This window comes from Arachis hypogaea, chromosome 6 (assembly GCF_003086295.3).
Source record: "Arachis hypogaea cultivar Tifrunner chromosome 6, arahy.Tifrunner.gnm2.J5K5, whole genome shotgun sequence".
Classification (NCBI taxonomy): Eukaryota; Viridiplantae; Streptophyta; class Magnoliopsida; order Fabales; family Fabaceae; genus Arachis; species Arachis hypogaea.
The window spans coordinates 21,912,100-21,929,978 of record NC_092041.1 but is presented as its reverse complement, the minus strand read 5'-3'; the positions used below and the strand labels follow the sequence as shown (position 1 = coordinate 21,929,978).

The following is a 17,879-nucleotide window of genomic DNA, read 5'->3' as shown; positions in this document are numbered from 1 at the left end:
GCACGAATTTCATAACGCCGCAATGTGTTATAACTCCGTGAATCATATTTATTTGTAAAAGGAACACATATGATATAAAGAAATATTCAATTGTAAATATGTGTTAAATTACCTCATCAATAGCATGTTATAATCAATGTTGCTTCTATATGTATAATATAGCGTTTTGCTATATAATTCTTGATAGACATATCAGACGTTAGATAAAATTGTTTTCGTTTTTCGCTATTTACAAGTAATATTCATTTTTCAATTGACTTTTTTTAATGATAGTATTAAGATGAAAGTTTTGTCTTTGTAAATTTAAATGACATTAAAAATCAGAAAGGTTGGTAAACTCTATGTAATAAGTTTGCTTAAAATGAATGGATACTGAATTTAGAAATTTTATATTTCAAAAGATTAATATTACACGCTTCTTTATTTTGTTGTGAATGTTTGGCTAACTTTAGATGGTAATAACTAAATTTTAAACTTTATACTCTAAATTCTATATGCTAATAGTATGAAAATAATGAAGTATTAGGTTATGTTAATAGAATATGTTTGGCCTCTAACAGGTATAGTCTATGAAGGTAACATTTTGTCAAACCTTAATCAATTTCACTATATGAATATCAAAATGGTTCAAAATCAACAATAAATTAAACTCCACAATCCTATGCTAATGTCTCTAAACATAGCAGAGTTCAACAAATACTTTATTTTTGATAAAAATTTTCATAGGCATCAATTAACAAATTATCATTGTGAATAAATGATATAGGTATGGTGTCAGGAGTTACAGATGATGCTCGACTAGATAAGCACTTTTGAGTTACTGTACGGATGATGTGCTCTACTTTTACAAATATATATATATATATATATATATATATATATATATATATATATATATATATGCATGCCTATGTTAGACTTAAACCATGTTTTTCAGACCTCATACATTCATCAAGTTATTTTTAATATAACTTTGAAACACAACATTAAGAATGGCTAATTTCTTCTATTTCATAATTTACCGCATTGTCCTTCTTGTTACTTGCATTGATGCAAATAAGTAATACAATTAGATACTTTTCAAGTCTAGAATCAACTGCGTATAAAGATATCTCATATTCATATGAATGTTAGAGGTTTTGCTGTACAAGAATTATTTAGTCAAAGTGTTTAATTCATCGCAATTCGACCTAACTGACAACTGGAGTTATAATTTTTCTTCATCATCGAATTAATTTAAGTATGTTTTACTTAATTAAAATATAATTCATATCATCAAAGATGCATTTTTTAAACAATGTCCAAAACGGTAGTGCAAACATTAACAACTAAATTTTACTTCTGACCTCAATTGATTCGTTCTATTTCTTTATCCTTTATATGCAAGGAAAATAAGGTCTATTTGTTACAAGTAAAAATAGTTTTTACTTTTTTTTTTCCTCAATAAGTACTACCGAATTTCTGAGAGAAGTCATTTTGTCCCTTTAAAATTGTAAATTCTAAGGCATAAACCTTTACTCGTAAACTCTAAATTCAGAGACATTACACTCTAAGTAATCTGAAGGATGAGCATCTTTTAAAAGTGAAAATCAGAAATCACATTCATTCATTGACCAATGCTTACTACCATTCAATCAAGCAAACATAGAAAATATCATAAACAACTCATGGTTACCATGCTTACTACTTTCACACTCCATGAATTATAGTAGAATGTTACATAATTTCTCATTTAGTATCTCATTACCATTATTCATAAGTTGAATGTAGAACATCAAAACATAATGTATAACACAATAAATAAAAAAATAAAATAACTCACCAGAAACCACAATTTCACTTACATGTTTAATCAGTATCTTTTATGAAAAAAGTATCAAAGTTTTGTCTACAACTAAAAAAATCCTCAATTTATCACAACAATGTTTCTTCATCCTAGACCTAATTGCGTCAAACTTTTTTACCAGAAGTCTGAAACTGGTTATTTGTTGTCCTTGCTCCCTGAAAAACTACGATACACACAAATCACAACACTTCTCAGTATAAGTAGTTTATGTACCATAAGATTAAAAATTTTATATAGTAATATGTACAATTTTGTTCCACTGAATTTTGGGAACACCCTCTATGATAACGAAGACAAGTAGATAACTATAATTAAATAACAGGGACATCATATATATTGTTGTTAACTAATTTTTAGTATCGACTTATAACTTGCATCTTCATAGTTATTAATCATCTTGTATCTAACAAAGAGAACATGGTAATTGATGAAGGTAGCTAGTGTCCACTAATGCATGAATAAATACATAAGTAAATAATTCACATCACTTACAGCAAGAAAAATCATTCCACAGTAAGTGACAATTTTAGCTTACCAAATATGCAGTAGCAGGAAGTTAAATTAAAAGGCCCTAAATCTTAAACATGAATATACAATTATGCCATCCAAAACATCTCTTCAACAGCAATATTTTTGTTTGATGCTTAATACTCTATTCAAATCACAATTTAAACATTACAACCATTGTATATACTTTATTCTGTTAAAGGTGGCTATTAATATCAAAACATGATAACAAAATACTAACCTCGTCATCCACTCCTTTATCGTTTGCGGTACAATTTGTTTGGTTGTGGCCGAGCCCCAGGCACTTTCTACATCTCCTTCCCATCTTTACGTTTGTGCTACCTCTATGAGCACCCTTCGACTTTTCAATAGTCGGAACCAAAATGTCACAGTATTCCTTGTCTACTATCCCTCTTTGGCCACTTTTGTCCCTGGGACACATTGTCTCAATCTCCTTCAATAGTTTTGCCATTTCAGCAAGAGAATTCTAGTACGTGTTTCCATCTTGAGAAGCCAAAAAGAACATCGACATACAATGACCCATAACGAACCTGAAACACCTTTTTTGGAGCAATCATTGAAGCCGCACCAACTGAAAAGGAAGAGTTTGCATCTTTACACACCTCTGAAGCACTAGCCGGGTTAGCAACTCCTCTTTCTCAAGCTCTTTCATCACACAAAATATATGACTACAAGAAATTCCTAGACTGTTCCACAACTTACACGAACACTCATACTTTTCAAAATTACTATCGTACAGTACCGAATGCACTTGATGGGACCTTCAAAACATCCTCAGTGTAAACTTTTCAATGCTGTCATACCTCTCATTGTGAAGCACGATCAATGCGGCCACTGCCTTGGTTTGTTTTTTATCCTCAAAGAACATCTCCTCGTGTACACCTTGTTTACACCCTTCTCGATGATTTCCAAGCTTGTAGCCATCACTAGTTCAGGATACAAAGATTTAAAGTCGGATATGAACTTATTATTCCTATAATCCTTCTCCACATGATCCAAGTTCTCCACAAGCTCGAGAAGATAATTTTCAGATCTAATAAACTTCTTAAGGGAAGAATTGATTCCCTCGCATCTTGATGTTGTTCACATGCCCGCGTAAAACTTATCACACTGATAAGCATTTGCCCACTACTTCCTCTTCTTGTATGCTTTTTCAATCCAATCATTATTCTCTAAACTGAAGCACTCAACCATTTCCACTCAATTGTTGTCAAACTCTTCAACCCCAAAGACTCTATACACCACAGTCTTGAATGCACCACAAAAATCAGTATCCTTGATGTTAGCCACAACATTCTAGGAAAGATGCTAACTGTATAGCCAGTGTGTTGCATTAGGAAACCCACTCCGAGTGGCCTCCTTCATCGATTCGTCTCCATATGTAATCATAATCTTTGGCTTCTTTTCCTTCATTACATTCCAAAAACTCCTTAGCAACCATTTATAAGAAAGAATCTTCTCATTCTCAAGTAACCCAAACCCAAATATAATGATCTTGCATGTGGTTGTTAGTACCCAAAAATATCACCAAAGACCTATTATATAAATTCTTCCTATAGGTTGAATCAAAGACCAACACATCACCAAAACAATTGTAGTCACATTGCATCTGACCATCACACCAAAATAGATTACCCAAGTGATTCTCAGCACAGTACGAGTATTGTACCACAACTAGCAGATCAAGTTCTGTCTTTCCTTTAAGATAGCTAATTGCTACTGTAGCATCACCCTCAACGATGCGGGAATATCGAACATCATTTATATAGTTATATAGATCCTTCTTTATAAAATGCAAATGATGATAACCACCTGTGAGATAGGGAAAGAGTCTCATGATTTGGGTTGTCTAGATACATGCTGCATACAAGCCATAAATATGGGATTTGTTGTCATCTGACATGTTATGATGTGGTGCCATTACATTTGTGTAGTCTGGTAGGGCGAACTCATGGTTATTATCCACAAAGAAAGACTTCATCTTCCACTTTTCGCACCTTTTGTCTAGATGAACAACAAATCTCGTATTACAATTGGTTTGTGTAATTGGTTTGTATGGCCGCTATCTATCAATCCTCTCATAAAATTTTTTATGTGCAATCCTTGTCTATTGCAGAAGAAAAATTTTCTCACAACATTACCTTTATCATCTTTTCCCGAAACTCCCTTTCGAACTGCAAACCCAGTAACCCGTGCGTATTTCACATACCTTGCATATGCTTCCTCAACAGAATTGAACTCTACCAAAGCCAATTCCTCTGCAGTTACCCTTGTCTCACAGTAGTTAAACATATTTGGCTCTTTATCTGACTACATCGTAGTCAGACTAGATCCTTCTACTTTTCTATCATCCACTACCTAATCAGTTTTTTCAATATCTAATGATGTCATATTCACTTTCTTTGTTTGTCACGACTTAGACCCTAATATCTCAACTTCGTCAGCCTCTGACCCCATCCTCCATCTGTTAGTCCACTACGCAGAAAACTCTAAGCTACCCATAATAATCATGAACAAATATTACTACAATCTTTATCTAGTTTCTAACTACTAACATACCATCCTCAACTTTCCACAATCTTCCAAAACAAAATGCAGGAATGATATAAATAAAAAACACAAAATCGATAAAACCATTTTACCTGTATAACTTGCTCTGTGTTCGCTAGTAACTGCTAGCCCATCTCGGATATCTATCTTTTTCGATGACAAGTATCTACTGACAGTTAGCATTTTGACAGCTTCATGCAATCTCCACAGCAATTTTCCATCGATTTTTCACTATTCTACTTCCTCTCCGTTACAAACAATACAATGTGAATGCTCAATGCCTGTTGCAATGTGCCATCCTCCCAAACCCAAAAAATCCTAACTCAGTTATATCTCATCAACCATCAATTTTGTGCTAACATTTGTTTTTTCTTGTTTTCTAGCAAACAAAATTTTACTTCATTCTAATCACCATCTAAAATTTTTACCCTCACTATTAGCTTTTTTTACTGTGTTTAAAACCAACTAACTAAAAGTAAAAAATCCTTTAGGGAATGCACATGTCAACAAATAATTGGATGGCTCCTTGTAGCCATTATAGCCACGACAAAACTATGGCCACCATAGAATGCACCTATAAAAATTCTCATATTATTTTATTTTGAGTAAAACCTCGTTCCGCCTCTTAACCATTGCTTTAACCGACAACCCGCCCCTTATTGATTGGAAAATAAAAATGCGGTTCCTAACTACTAACTCAGTTAGTCCTTATACCCAAAAGTTTTTTGTCTAGAACTAACAGATATTGCCTACGTGTAATGTTAATCCATTACCTATCAAGTGACCATTCAAAGGGACAAAGACCCTTCTATCGAGTCAACAATATGCTGCCGTTTTAAAAATGACAAAAATGGTTTATAGCCCTCAAAACCCTTCATATTACCATCACTCTCCTCTTTTCTCACTAACAATTACAGAAAAATCCTAAGCTTTCCACACTTTACGCTAGAAATTCGACAACGAGGGAGACAATAACAAAGGTAATGACGGCAACACGATAGAGAAGTGATGGTGCAGTGACATCGTGGTGGCAACTTGGTAGCCCAAGGTATGCTTTAATATTTCTTTTTTGTTTGACTTTCATTTGTTTATGTTGAGTGATTTTTTTGACTTGCATTTATTTATGAGAGGGGGTAGTGATCCTTTGTCGTGGTCCTAGATTATGGCCCTCCATTGGATCTGGTGTAGTGACTTTGTTGCATGTTATGTTTTAGGGCTTAGAAAAAAAAACATAAATTATAATTTATTATTTGTTATTAGTAAGTTATTAGTTGTTGTTAGTTAATTTTCCAAAAAAATATTTTTGTTTATGATGATTTATAATTAATTTGAATGATTTCATTAAACGGTTGCAAATATCTTATGATATTGTTCCTATATTCCACCATGAAGGATGGTTTGAAAGAGATGGGAATAGGTATCTAAACTACAATGATGGAAAAGTACACAAATTCTCTAAGCTAGATATAGATTTAGTTAATCATAAGGACTTAGTTCAGTTGTTTATAGGTTTGGGTTATGAAGAATACAAGGAGATGTATTAGTCGGATTCAAGTGCAGATAATATATAGTCTGGTTTGTTCACTCTCAAGGGTAACAAAGACACTAATGAGATGTGTGACAAGAAAATGGCTAATATGGAGATTGATGATTTATACATCTATTTTGATCATACTGTTAACAAACCAATTTTGCTTGAAAACGTTGTTGATCCATCAAGTGATTGATCAAGTGAACAACTCAACTCGAGGCGAAACTAGGCCTTTTCAAATTTCTTTTATCAACCTATAGCTCAAAATCTCCTCGTCCAAAGTCGCTTCCTGCAAAACCTGCACAAATGAGTTAGTAGAATAAACGCCTTCTTTATCAAATTTCTATACCACTCTATCTTGCACTTTTACTATCAATCTAACAGATTGCAAGGCATGAAGCAGCTAATCCGGAGTTCTTGCCTTGAATAGAAGTGTCAAACCCACTCTATCCCATTCCAAAATTCACAATCCCCAATTACTAATCCTTTTTTGTTTGAAATTAAGAAGAGTCTCGAAAAAGAGTCTTTCAGCTTTCTCACTTGGAGCTCTCAAAATCTACTGGACCTACCATCCTCTACCTCCATAACAAGGCCATCAATTATCTTCTACTTAACATATTTCTTCTTTATTTGTACTTGACATATGTCTCTCCATAGGCCATCTTTCTCTGGTAAAATTTGAGTAGACAGCAAGTAATTTGGGTTCAAGCTATTACAGGAGCACACGATCTTCTTTGAGAGCGGACAGTCTTCCTTTGAGAATCGTCACCACCATTTAAACAGTAAAGAAGTATTACAGACCACCGCATCACCCACCCCAAGCCCTCCTAACTTCTTTGGTGCCTGGATCATCTCCCACTTCACAAGAGCCATACCAGATTGTCCATCATCCTTTCCCCAGATGAACCGCCTCTGCAAAGAGATGATTCTTTGTGCAACCGCATTTGGCATCTTATACAAACTCAGGTAATAAATAGGTAGGTTGTTGATTACAGACTTAATGAGTACCAGCTTTCAGCCTTACTTAGGACCTTCGCTTTCCATAAGCTAAGCTTCTCTTCCACCTTATCTATCACTGGCTTCCAAGTTTTTACCAATCACGGATTTACTCCTAGGCTAATACCAAGATACCTTACCGGTAGCGCTGTCTCCTGGCAAACCAGTAACTGACACATCCGGCTAGCCCACTCCTGACTATAGTTCACTGGTATCAAGCTGGACTTCTCAAAGTTAATGCTCAACCTGGATATAATTTCGAAGCACCTCAAAAGTCTCTTATAATTTCTCACTATCTCCTCCTTCGGCGAACAGAATAATATTGTGTCATTAGCAAATTGTAAGTATGATAACCCAATATTATCCCTACCGACTAAAAGTGCAAATATTCGACCGTTCCTCATTGCCTCTCCGATCATCTTGTTAAGCAAATCCACCACCAGAACAAACAAAAATGGCGATAATGGGTCGCCTTGACGAAGTTCCCTCTCCATTTTGAAAGGTTTTGATGGTGACCCATTAACCAGAATAGAGATAGATGAGGACCTAATACACTTCTTAACCCATATCCTCCTTGTACTATCGAATCCCATCTTCTCTAGCACAGTATTAATGAAGCACCATTTAACTCTATCATAGGCTTTTTGGAAATTAAAGCTCCATCATGTATCTTCCTCTCCTTTACAAAGGCACTCTGTGATTTCCCAACTAAGTCTAGCATTACACGCCTCATTCTTTGTGTCAGCAGTTTAGAGATAACTTTATAAACACATCCAACCATACTGATAGGTATGAGATCTTTTATCTCTTTTGCCCCAACGAATTTCAGAGCCAACGCTACCCATGTGACATTGGAGTCTGCTGGTAGTCTTGCAATCTCAAAAAAGCTCATCACAGCTGTAGTGCATTCAATTCCAATATCATTCTAACACTTTTTTTATAAAATTTATGTTACTTCCATTACTTCCTGGAGCCTTGAAAGATTCACAATTCCAAACTGCCTCTTTCACTTCCTCTATCGATGGCATCAGCTTTAGGGCTTCAACTTCCTCCCTCTCTAGTCGGTTGACTAATCCATCCCTAAATCTCAAAGTTGGAGATGCCTTCTGGTGGTACAGATGTTTATAAAAGTCTCGAACTACAACCTTGATTCTTGCTTGATTCCTCACTAATGTCCCATTAATCACCAAAGACTCAATCTAGTTATTCCTTCTTTTTGCCGAAGTAATATTGTGAAAATACCTTGTATTCTTATCCATCTCTTTAGCATGCCAAGTTTTAGACATTTGCTTCTAGTGAACATCCTATCTAACATACCACTTCTGACAGCACCTCACTATCGCCCTTCTCCTTGCCTCCATTGTACCATCATAGAGTTCATTACTAACCATATCATCTACCTTCTTTATTTCTTCCTCAAACTTCTTTATCTTCTTAGATATATCCCCAAAATGTTGCTTAAGCCATCTACCTAGCAGTACTGACAGCGCTTTCATCTTTCTAAGAATTGTATGTCTCCTAATTTCCTCCACTCTTGCTTCACCATTCTTAGAAACCCTTCATGCGTGAACCACGAGTCCAGGCTACAAAATGGTCTTGGGCCATCAAATCTTCTACTATCTTCAATTATCAAAGGGCAGTGATCTGATAAACCTCTTGGACCTCCCCTTAGTCACGTCTCCGGGTACACATCGAGCCACCCCAAAATAACTAAGCTCCTATCAATACGACTGCACAACTGTCCCCTAAACCATGTATACTTGCGATCATTTAACGCCCAAATCGACCAACTCCATATCATTTATCCATGCTCTAAAATATTCAGCAGACGCTGATAAGCTAGTCACTCCTTTTCTTTCTTCCAAATGCATAACTTCATTAAAATCTCCCAAATAGCAGAACGGCACTTGACACAACCCTGCAATATAACTCAACTCTTCCCACATTGAGATCTTCTCAACTCTCACATGTGGTCCACACACTAGACAAATAGCACAATGAAAATTATCTTTTATCACAATCCCTTCTACACACATCCATCTATCTCTTTTATAGCAATTAGTCAATTGAAAAACTGATTCATCCCATATTAACAATAACCCTCTGAAAGCCCCCAACTGAACTTACAAACTCCAAGCTAGCTCTGTAACTTTCCCAAATATACATTACATCAAATTTAGCCACCAAATCCTTTTTTGTTTCTATTAAATCTAACATTTCGAACCTAAACTTACTTTTAAAATTTTTTAGCATACTAAATTTTTCAGCACCTCCCAAACCATAATATTCCAAGAACTTAAAATCATTTAACAATTTTAGTACACACCTGCTTATGATTTTTTGGCCAGCTTTTTCGTATTTTTTCTTTTTGCTTTGCTTGTCGTCGCTTCAGGGCAATTACCTCATTTTGCTCCTGCAGAATAGCCATAATATCCTCCTCGTTACTGCACTTAGCACCTGACTCTGCAACTAGTTTCCAAGTCTCTTTGTTCTCTGTCATTTTCTCTTTCCAACTCAGTTTGTTCCTCATTGTGAAGTTCACTTCAACCATCCAAAACAGCCTCAATCTCTGATCCTGCTTCTGTACGGTTCTCGTGTTCTTCCTCTTGGCCGTTGCCACTACCCTGAGTCCAGCCATCCATCAAGCTTTCCCCTTCTTGCAATCTCAATCATGTCTCGCCTTGGAGTTGCCATTCTTTGTTCTATGTGTTGTGGCATCTATATATGTCATTAACCTTACCATGCCCAACAGCTTCTACAGCTACCCCAGGCCCTCTGTCACAACCCGCATCCTTCCCATCTCTTTAGACCTACTATATATCAAGTGAGCTTCTCTTGGTTCTGCATTTGGGCCCATTTCATGTCTCCCCTGACATCGTTCCTTCTCACCATTGGTGGCTACCCCAACAGCGCTCTTCCCTCCATCAAGCCCCCTAGCCTTCACCTCCTGTGTACCCGCCTTTGCCAAGAGAAGTTGTCCACAACGATCCTCCAAATTCTTCTGCATCTCAGCCCCTGCGCCACTCACATGTTCAGTCTCCGCGTGCGTAGCATTTTTTATCAGAGGCTGCCTCCCATGTCGGGTCAACACGGTGGATAGTTCCGCTACCGTCCATACTATGCCACGTCACATCCCGTGCTCCGCTCATACATACAGGCTCCGTGTGCATATCATCACTAGCCACATCCTGCAGCCCCTACCGGGTCACCATAGAGGAAGGGTCATACCCTACTCGATTGGGGAGACTGTTGGAGGCTCTACTCCAATGGGCCCTATCCTTCAGTCAAGACCCTTGTTGGGCCTATTTGCTCCCAACCCATGATCCTCTCTTGTATAATCATATAGTTTATTGTCATAATGCTCCTCATAAACATAAGATACCATTTTATCCGAATCTACCTCCTGGTTAATTTCCATTGATCTCTGAGAATTCTCGTTTTCCTTAAATGCCGCATAATTAGCATTTCCATAATGAAGAATTTAAATTCTTATGATTCCATTCATTCAAATCTAAATATGAATTTACCAATATGTCTTTCTCATGTTCATCATTCCAACAAAATTAAGAACTTCAGAAGCGAAAATAATTATAAACTGCAAAAATAACCAATTATTAGTCGTGGTCGTGGATGTTCTCAAATTCGCATTCACGTATCAACATCACCTTAAAACATCTCCAATACTAGTTTTAAGTTTAATTTCATTTTACGCCTCATAAATGATACATTAGTATTTATAAAACCATATGTTATAAATAGTAATATGAAACTAAAAATAAAACTTATCACTCCAAAACTTAGTCTCAATTCAATTAGAATTTTATATATTTTTTAAATTATTCCATCAAGATAATTATATAAATAACAACTTTAACAATTTTTCATTAAGGCGAAACTATCTCTCTAAAATGAGACCGCTTTTATTTTATCTATCAGTTTCAATAATTTCAATTCTAAACTAATTTAATTCTTAACGTATCAAATATGAGGCTTCAAAACACTCCATTAGAATTACTCTTAGTTTCAAAAGGTAATCCTTTTACCACCCATTCACCCAACTTCATCTATTTTATTTTTCTTGGGTAGCGTTCATGAAATTTATTATAATTACGTTAATTTTTTAATTAAAAAAATACAACTAAGCCACGTTTGATAAGAAACTAGTATGAAAACTTTAACAATTTTCCAATAATAAAATATTGTGTTTATTGTATTGGACATCTCACAATCCGAACATTGCGAATATTGATTCTGCGGAATAAACATCACATTACTGGAATAACAACAATTTCAGGATTTTGTTATGATTCTGACGAGATTTTACTCCATATGTACCTGCAAAGAGAAAAAGAATGTCCTTCGCCACGTGCTTTTTTACCAAACAATATTATTTATTTTAACTTCAGAAACAGCAGAGGAAATTAGGAATAATGATGCAAGGATAATAAAGTAATAAAAAAGAAACTGGCATTATGTTTTTTTTTTGGTATTTTTTTTTTTTGCATTATATTTTTTTATACTTCAAAGTTTGTTTTTGGACATGGTGAAGGCCAGACAAACCCGGCCCAGACACTGAACCAACCCAACCCCAAAAACCGCCCAGCCTAACCCTCCCTAATTCAAACTACCTCTTCCTCTCAACATAACTCTCTCACCTAACACGCTGAACACCAGAATCTAACTCCCAAAGCAAACATCAAAGATGGTTGGAATAGGCGGACACTGCTGCAGCTCCGCTGTTGAAGCGCGACCCTGTCACTCCTAATCAAACCTTGTCAATCACATATACTGTTCGCCAAACCCAAACCATTCTATCGATATAACCCAATATAGCAATTTGTTACCCAAATTAATTGGCCCATCTTAGGTTTGAACGACGATCAACGTACCAATAATGTCTCTCAATGAGATGATGTGAGACAACAGAATTACGAAGTTCAAACTAAAACTACATTTCTCCTGTCAGCTTATATATCGGCCCTAGCTAAAGAATCTCATTCATATTAGGAGACATCCGTAAACTCAGAATTTCCCCTCCTACAAACTCGCAAACTAAAGATCTAGTCCATCCGAGGAAAAAGTAGGGTCAATATCATTTGAAAACCTTTCTACACCAAACACACGTCAGCATAATTTCTGACAGGAACCTAGTATCAGAAGCAGAAGAAAATGGAAACATCGTGTTTTCTCCGTACTAATAAATATGGAGGATACTGAGTATTAGTCAGCTCCTCTCCAAGTCCAAATCCTTTCCAATTCTGAGATACTCCCAAGTATCTCTCCTCTTCCCTATATAACTAAAGATCAAAGTATTCTCTCTTCTTCAGTTACAAACCACCTTCCATGCCTTCAGCCTTTGCCACCCATTAACACCATAAACAACTAATGGGTCGGAGTTATTTCCTCTGAGGAAGAAGGTAAAGTATTTACAAGTTAAAGGCGCTCATTTACCATGAGCTGTTGTCAGACATACGTTATCAACCATAATTGACTCGCTCCTTGGCAGAGAATGATTCATAATATTATGAAACACTAAAACAGAAATGGTTTATCTAAAAGCACCTTGAATTCGTGTATTTAATCTCCCCAATACAGTTAGAAGTCCCATATGAAAGCCACTCTTAAACTTTTTCTATCGCAATCTCTTGCAATAATGTCATCAAATTAGAAGAGAACATTTTCTCACAACTAAATATACAAGAAAGCATAGGTCAGACACAGTACACAATTTATTATCATAGTAAAAAGGTGGGAACAATGGAACATCATGTCTAAAGTTGTTATTCATGTCTTCTAAATTCATAAGTAGCTCCAACTAAACACTAGCACTAATCAATTACCATTTGTTAGAGTGTGTTGGATCTCCAATATGTGCATGTGTGTGTTGAAGAAGCATTGAGAATTTAAGAGCCAGTGCAAAGCCAAACTGAGACTATTTTGAGAAACTAAAACCCCTCTATAGCTCTTTCATGACAGGCTAAAGTTAGATGCAAACACCTGAGAGAGAGAGAGAGAGAGAGAGAGAGAGAGAGAGAGAGAGAGAGAGAGAGATGGTATACCAGATCTGTTAGAAGAACAACCAAACAATAAGAAAATGTTAATAGTTGGGTGCTATGATCAGTAGAATACCTCATGAGCCCACCACTGAAGCTTTGCTAAATACTAAATTGCTCATTTAGTAAATAAGTGGAGCCTGAGTCACGCCTATAAGCCACTCATGTGCAACTAAAAAAAGGTGTTTTATTTAAGTGCACTCCACTTGATCTATACATGAATTCTACTAAGTCAACAAAGAAGTCAACTTGGATCATAGAAAAGATCTAGATAATGTAAATGAAAAAAGTAAGCAACCAGCAACAGTATGAATGATTAGACGCGATGGTCTTTTAAACCTTCATCAAAGAGAAACTGTAAGCCATTTAATTGACCTAACATTATGTAATCATGTAATATCCAAGTATGAAAAGATTTGGATAATATAAGAAACTAATCAATGAATTGGTAAATGTATACACTCAAGCAGAATATGCAAATAAAGAAGAATGATGAATGAAAGAACATCTCAGCAATAACTGAGTAAAAATCCTCAAGTGATATAGTTTGATCTTCGATTGAACTAGATCAAATCTTTCTCTATCCCGCATTTTCATCAGCAGCATTAACACAAAATTATAAAAGAAATAATAAAAAGGAAGCTAAACATACAAGCAGTATTCCATTATGGACAATTTCTAACGGGGGGGTTGGGAACAAAAGGTAACAATATAAAAAGAAAACTGAGAAAAGGGAGTAACAGCATTCACTACCAGCAGAACTGAACCACAAGAGCTTCACCGAACGTCCTGAAATCTGTGGCATAGAGAGGGTCAACTGTTAAACCAAAACCAAAAGAAGAGCCAGCCAAATTGGGTTTCCCTATTCAAAGCTCAAATTCCTCTTCCCTAAGGGCCATTTCGGCGGCCTCTTCCTCCTCATCATCAAGCACAAAGTACTCATTCTTCTCCACAGGCCTAAACATATAGAACATCACCATGTAAAACGCAAGGCTCGCGGTCTCCTCGGCCGCATTGCTCACCCACTGGTACTTATAAGCAGCAATAGTCCTCAAAGCAAAGACCACAATCCTCGTGAAATACAAGTAGCCAATAACCACAATGTAGAACTGCCTGAAAAGTGTCAACTTTGAAAGGTTCCTGGCAGCCTTGCCATCAGTTTTCGAAGTCTCCCTAAGCGACCTAATGGACCAAACAATCGGGAAAATAATTGCACAACAGCAAATAATATCCACAAGCAAGAAAACCTGGTTCCAGGTGACCCAATCCTTGATGAAGGGACCTGTCTCGCCAATCACAACGGAGGCCAAATTCGCCAGAACCTGAAGCGGGATCACGATCATGAGCACCTTCTTCTCCCTGTCCTGCAAGAACGGCTTCAAAAACGACCACCCGGTCCCGATCAAAACGATAACAGTGAAGAGCAAAACGACACGGATAAACTGAAAGATGTAGAACAACACGTCCCAGCCGTGAGGGAGCCCCGAGACCTTGATGAAATGCTTGTCGACGGCCGCGCATATCAGATTCAATGCTTTCATGAGGAGTAGTCCACCCATGAGGAGGTGGATTCGGTGAACGGAGCGCTTGTTGTGGTAACAAGTGTAGATCCAGAAGCCGAGGAAGACGAGGTATGTGAGGGAGAAGAAGGTGAAGAGTGTTGGGAGCTGTGTCTGACCGGCGGAGAGGTAGTCGCGGGAACCGTCAGATTCAAGATTGTAGACCTCTGTACGGACGTCCATGGACACGGAGGTGTCGGGGGCGCAGTTGGCGAAGAAGAGAGAGTATTCGTTTGGCGAGGAGACCGGGTAGGAGCGGTCGAAGGAGGCGGAGGGAGGTGGCGATAGGTCGCGGAAGGTGAAGAGGCGGAAGATGTAGTGAGAGTCGAGAACGCAGAAGGAAGGGTTCTGCTGGATCTCGATGAGGACTTGGAGGAGCGATTCTTCGTTCAGGAGGAAGAACCCTAGGCGTGAGGATTCCGGCTGGGGGGCCGAGGAGAGCGCCGCCACGGAGACGGAGGAGACGGCGATGGTGACGTGGCCCCTGTGTGTGAACCCGAACTTCTCGAAGAGGATCATTGGCCGGGTGTCGGATTTTATGGTGAGGGACTTGATCTCGGCGCTCGACGGCGGAGTGAGGGCGGAGAGAAGGAGGAACATGAAGAGGAGGAGGAGCGGCTGCAGCGAGGGTGGTTTCGTCATTTTGTGGGAATTGGAGAAATTGGGAATCGGAAATGGGTGAAAGTGGGATCCAAACTACAAACTCTAATAACTAAACTAGAGAATGCAGATCTGAAGAAGCAACAAAGCGAGTATAGTTTGTGAAGGAAGCAACGAAAATGAACGAATGAATGAATGAATTAAACGCGTTGTAGAGTCACCAAACGACGACGTGACATCTACGCGGACGTGATAAATTCACTGGGCTAAGTTTCCTTTTTGGGTTCATTCTGCTCTGCTGAATGGATTATTTGGGCTTTTTCAAATTTCAAGCCCTTCTTTACTTTTGCCAATATTGTTCATGTGCTCTCTCAACTGTATGAAATCTTCTAACAAAAAAGAGACTCTATCACTCTGAAATTTCATTTTCATATTAGAATGAACCACAACAATTTATTTAAGGTGAAAACTCACGTGAAGTCGATTTCACGTGAAGTTGATATCTGAGAGTCGTTAGATTAAAATTTAGTTAAATCAGTTAAATTATTTAACGGTTCTCAAATATCAACTTCACATAAAATCGACTGCATCTGAGTTTTCATCTTTATTTAATTATCTAATTGCTATAAAAAAATACTTTACAATAAAATATTTGAAAACACAATAAAATTATTCAAATTTGATCAAAAAAATCCCCTCAGTCACATTTATCAAAATTGAACCAATAATGACTCGGATAAATTATTGGATATTGAATCGGTATTGAATCACCAATTAAATTTTTTAACGTAATAATAATTAAATAAATATATAAAATTATTAATAAAATAAAAATTTAAATAAAAAATAAATAAATATATTGTTAACAGCATTTGCCTTAGTGATAAGTGTGACAAGCTCTAGATAAAAGGTTTTAAATTCAAACAATATCTTCATACTTTTTTAATTAAGAAATTAATTTTAATATATTAATAATATAAAATATTTTATAAAAAAATTTTTAAGTATATCATCCACTTTATTGGTATTCTGGTGAACGATGTATGAATCACTGACAAAAATAAATTTTGTCCTATTCTACTATGTGTAATGTGAAAAGAGTACAAAGAAGAATATAAGAAAGACGGCTCACTGTAGTTGTTTAGGCTGTCATGAGCTGAACCATCCTCTTAAGTGTGTGATTGTTTATTGGACCCAAAAGGTTGACTTGATGACCCTTTTGGGCTGTTTGTTATTAGATTCTCTAATCCAGTTGAAAAAAAGTTTACATTCTTGATTTGTTGAAAGACATGCAAAAATAAAAAAGGATCGTATTTATAATTTATTGTTTAATTTTGACATTAAAAAATCATATTTTAAATAACTAATGATGAACAAAATTAACTACCTTAGCATTTTTATTAGTTTAAAAATTTATGATTGGATTTTGATGGTAAATAAAAAATACTAGAAAATTTACTCTTTAGAATATTTTATAATAGGTTTTACATCAAATACAAAAATAAAATTTTTAAAATATTTGTATTTTTTAATAAAAAATAGCTTGAAGAAATTTAATTTATAATTTTTATCTAGGATAAAGTATTAAATTGATCTTTTACATTTGAACCTAATCATGTTTTAGTATCTAAAGTTTAAAAGGTCCTATTCGAATACAAAAATGTTTCTTTTAATTTTAATGTAGTTCTACCGTAAAATTAATATTAAATAATTAACGAAACTTTAGCTTTCAAATATTAAAATTTATATAACCAAACTTTTCGATTGTTGAGAAGAGTTTCCTGCGGTAGAGATGACAATAGTCTTTTATTCTTGTTGCTACCAGAGAACTTTCCTACGGAAAACGAGTTCTCGACAATATTATCCATGTGCTTGAAGTCTTGAACCAAGGTTAGTGACTCGTGGTGATGCATCTACAGCTGATCTTATACTTCTCAAGTTTGTACATCTTCTTCAGGGAAGGAGACATTAAGATTTGGTGGAACGGTGAGGTTAATTCTTTAATATTGACTTCGGAGTAGAACTATATTGAAGCTAAATGAACTTTTTTGGATTTAAATATGACACTTTAAACTTTAGGGACTAAAACAGGATTAGACCCAAACGTAAGAAACTAATTTAATATTTTATCCTTTTATCTAATATAAAAATTCAATTATAAACTTTTAAATTATAAAATTTAATTAAATATTTAATAAAAGTATAACAACAAATAG

The 17,879-nt window shown here is 36.0% G+C and overlaps 1 protein-coding gene across 1 annotated transcript; it reads right to left on the bottom strand.

The window, feature by feature from the left end:
• Nucleotides 1–14,001: 14,001 nt before the first annotated feature.
• On the bottom strand, nucleotides 14,002–16,065 carry LOC112696451 (protein CANDIDATE G-PROTEIN COUPLED RECEPTOR 7). The gene has a single exon (XM_025749226.3). The coding sequence runs from the start codon at nucleotides 15,703–15,705 to the stop codon at nucleotides 14,371–14,373; it is 1,335 nt and encodes a 444-aa protein (XP_025605011.1). The 5' UTR covers nucleotides 15,706–16,065; the 3' UTR covers nucleotides 14,002–14,370.
• Between the last annotated feature and the right edge of the window lie 1,814 nt (nucleotides 16,066–17,879).

Bases quoted from the DNA above. Each gene is read 5' to 3' on its own strand.
- LOC112696451 (XM_025749226.3), bottom strand. From the start codon at position 15,705: ATGACGAAACCACCCTCGCTGCAGCCGCTCCTCCTCCTCTTCATGTTC.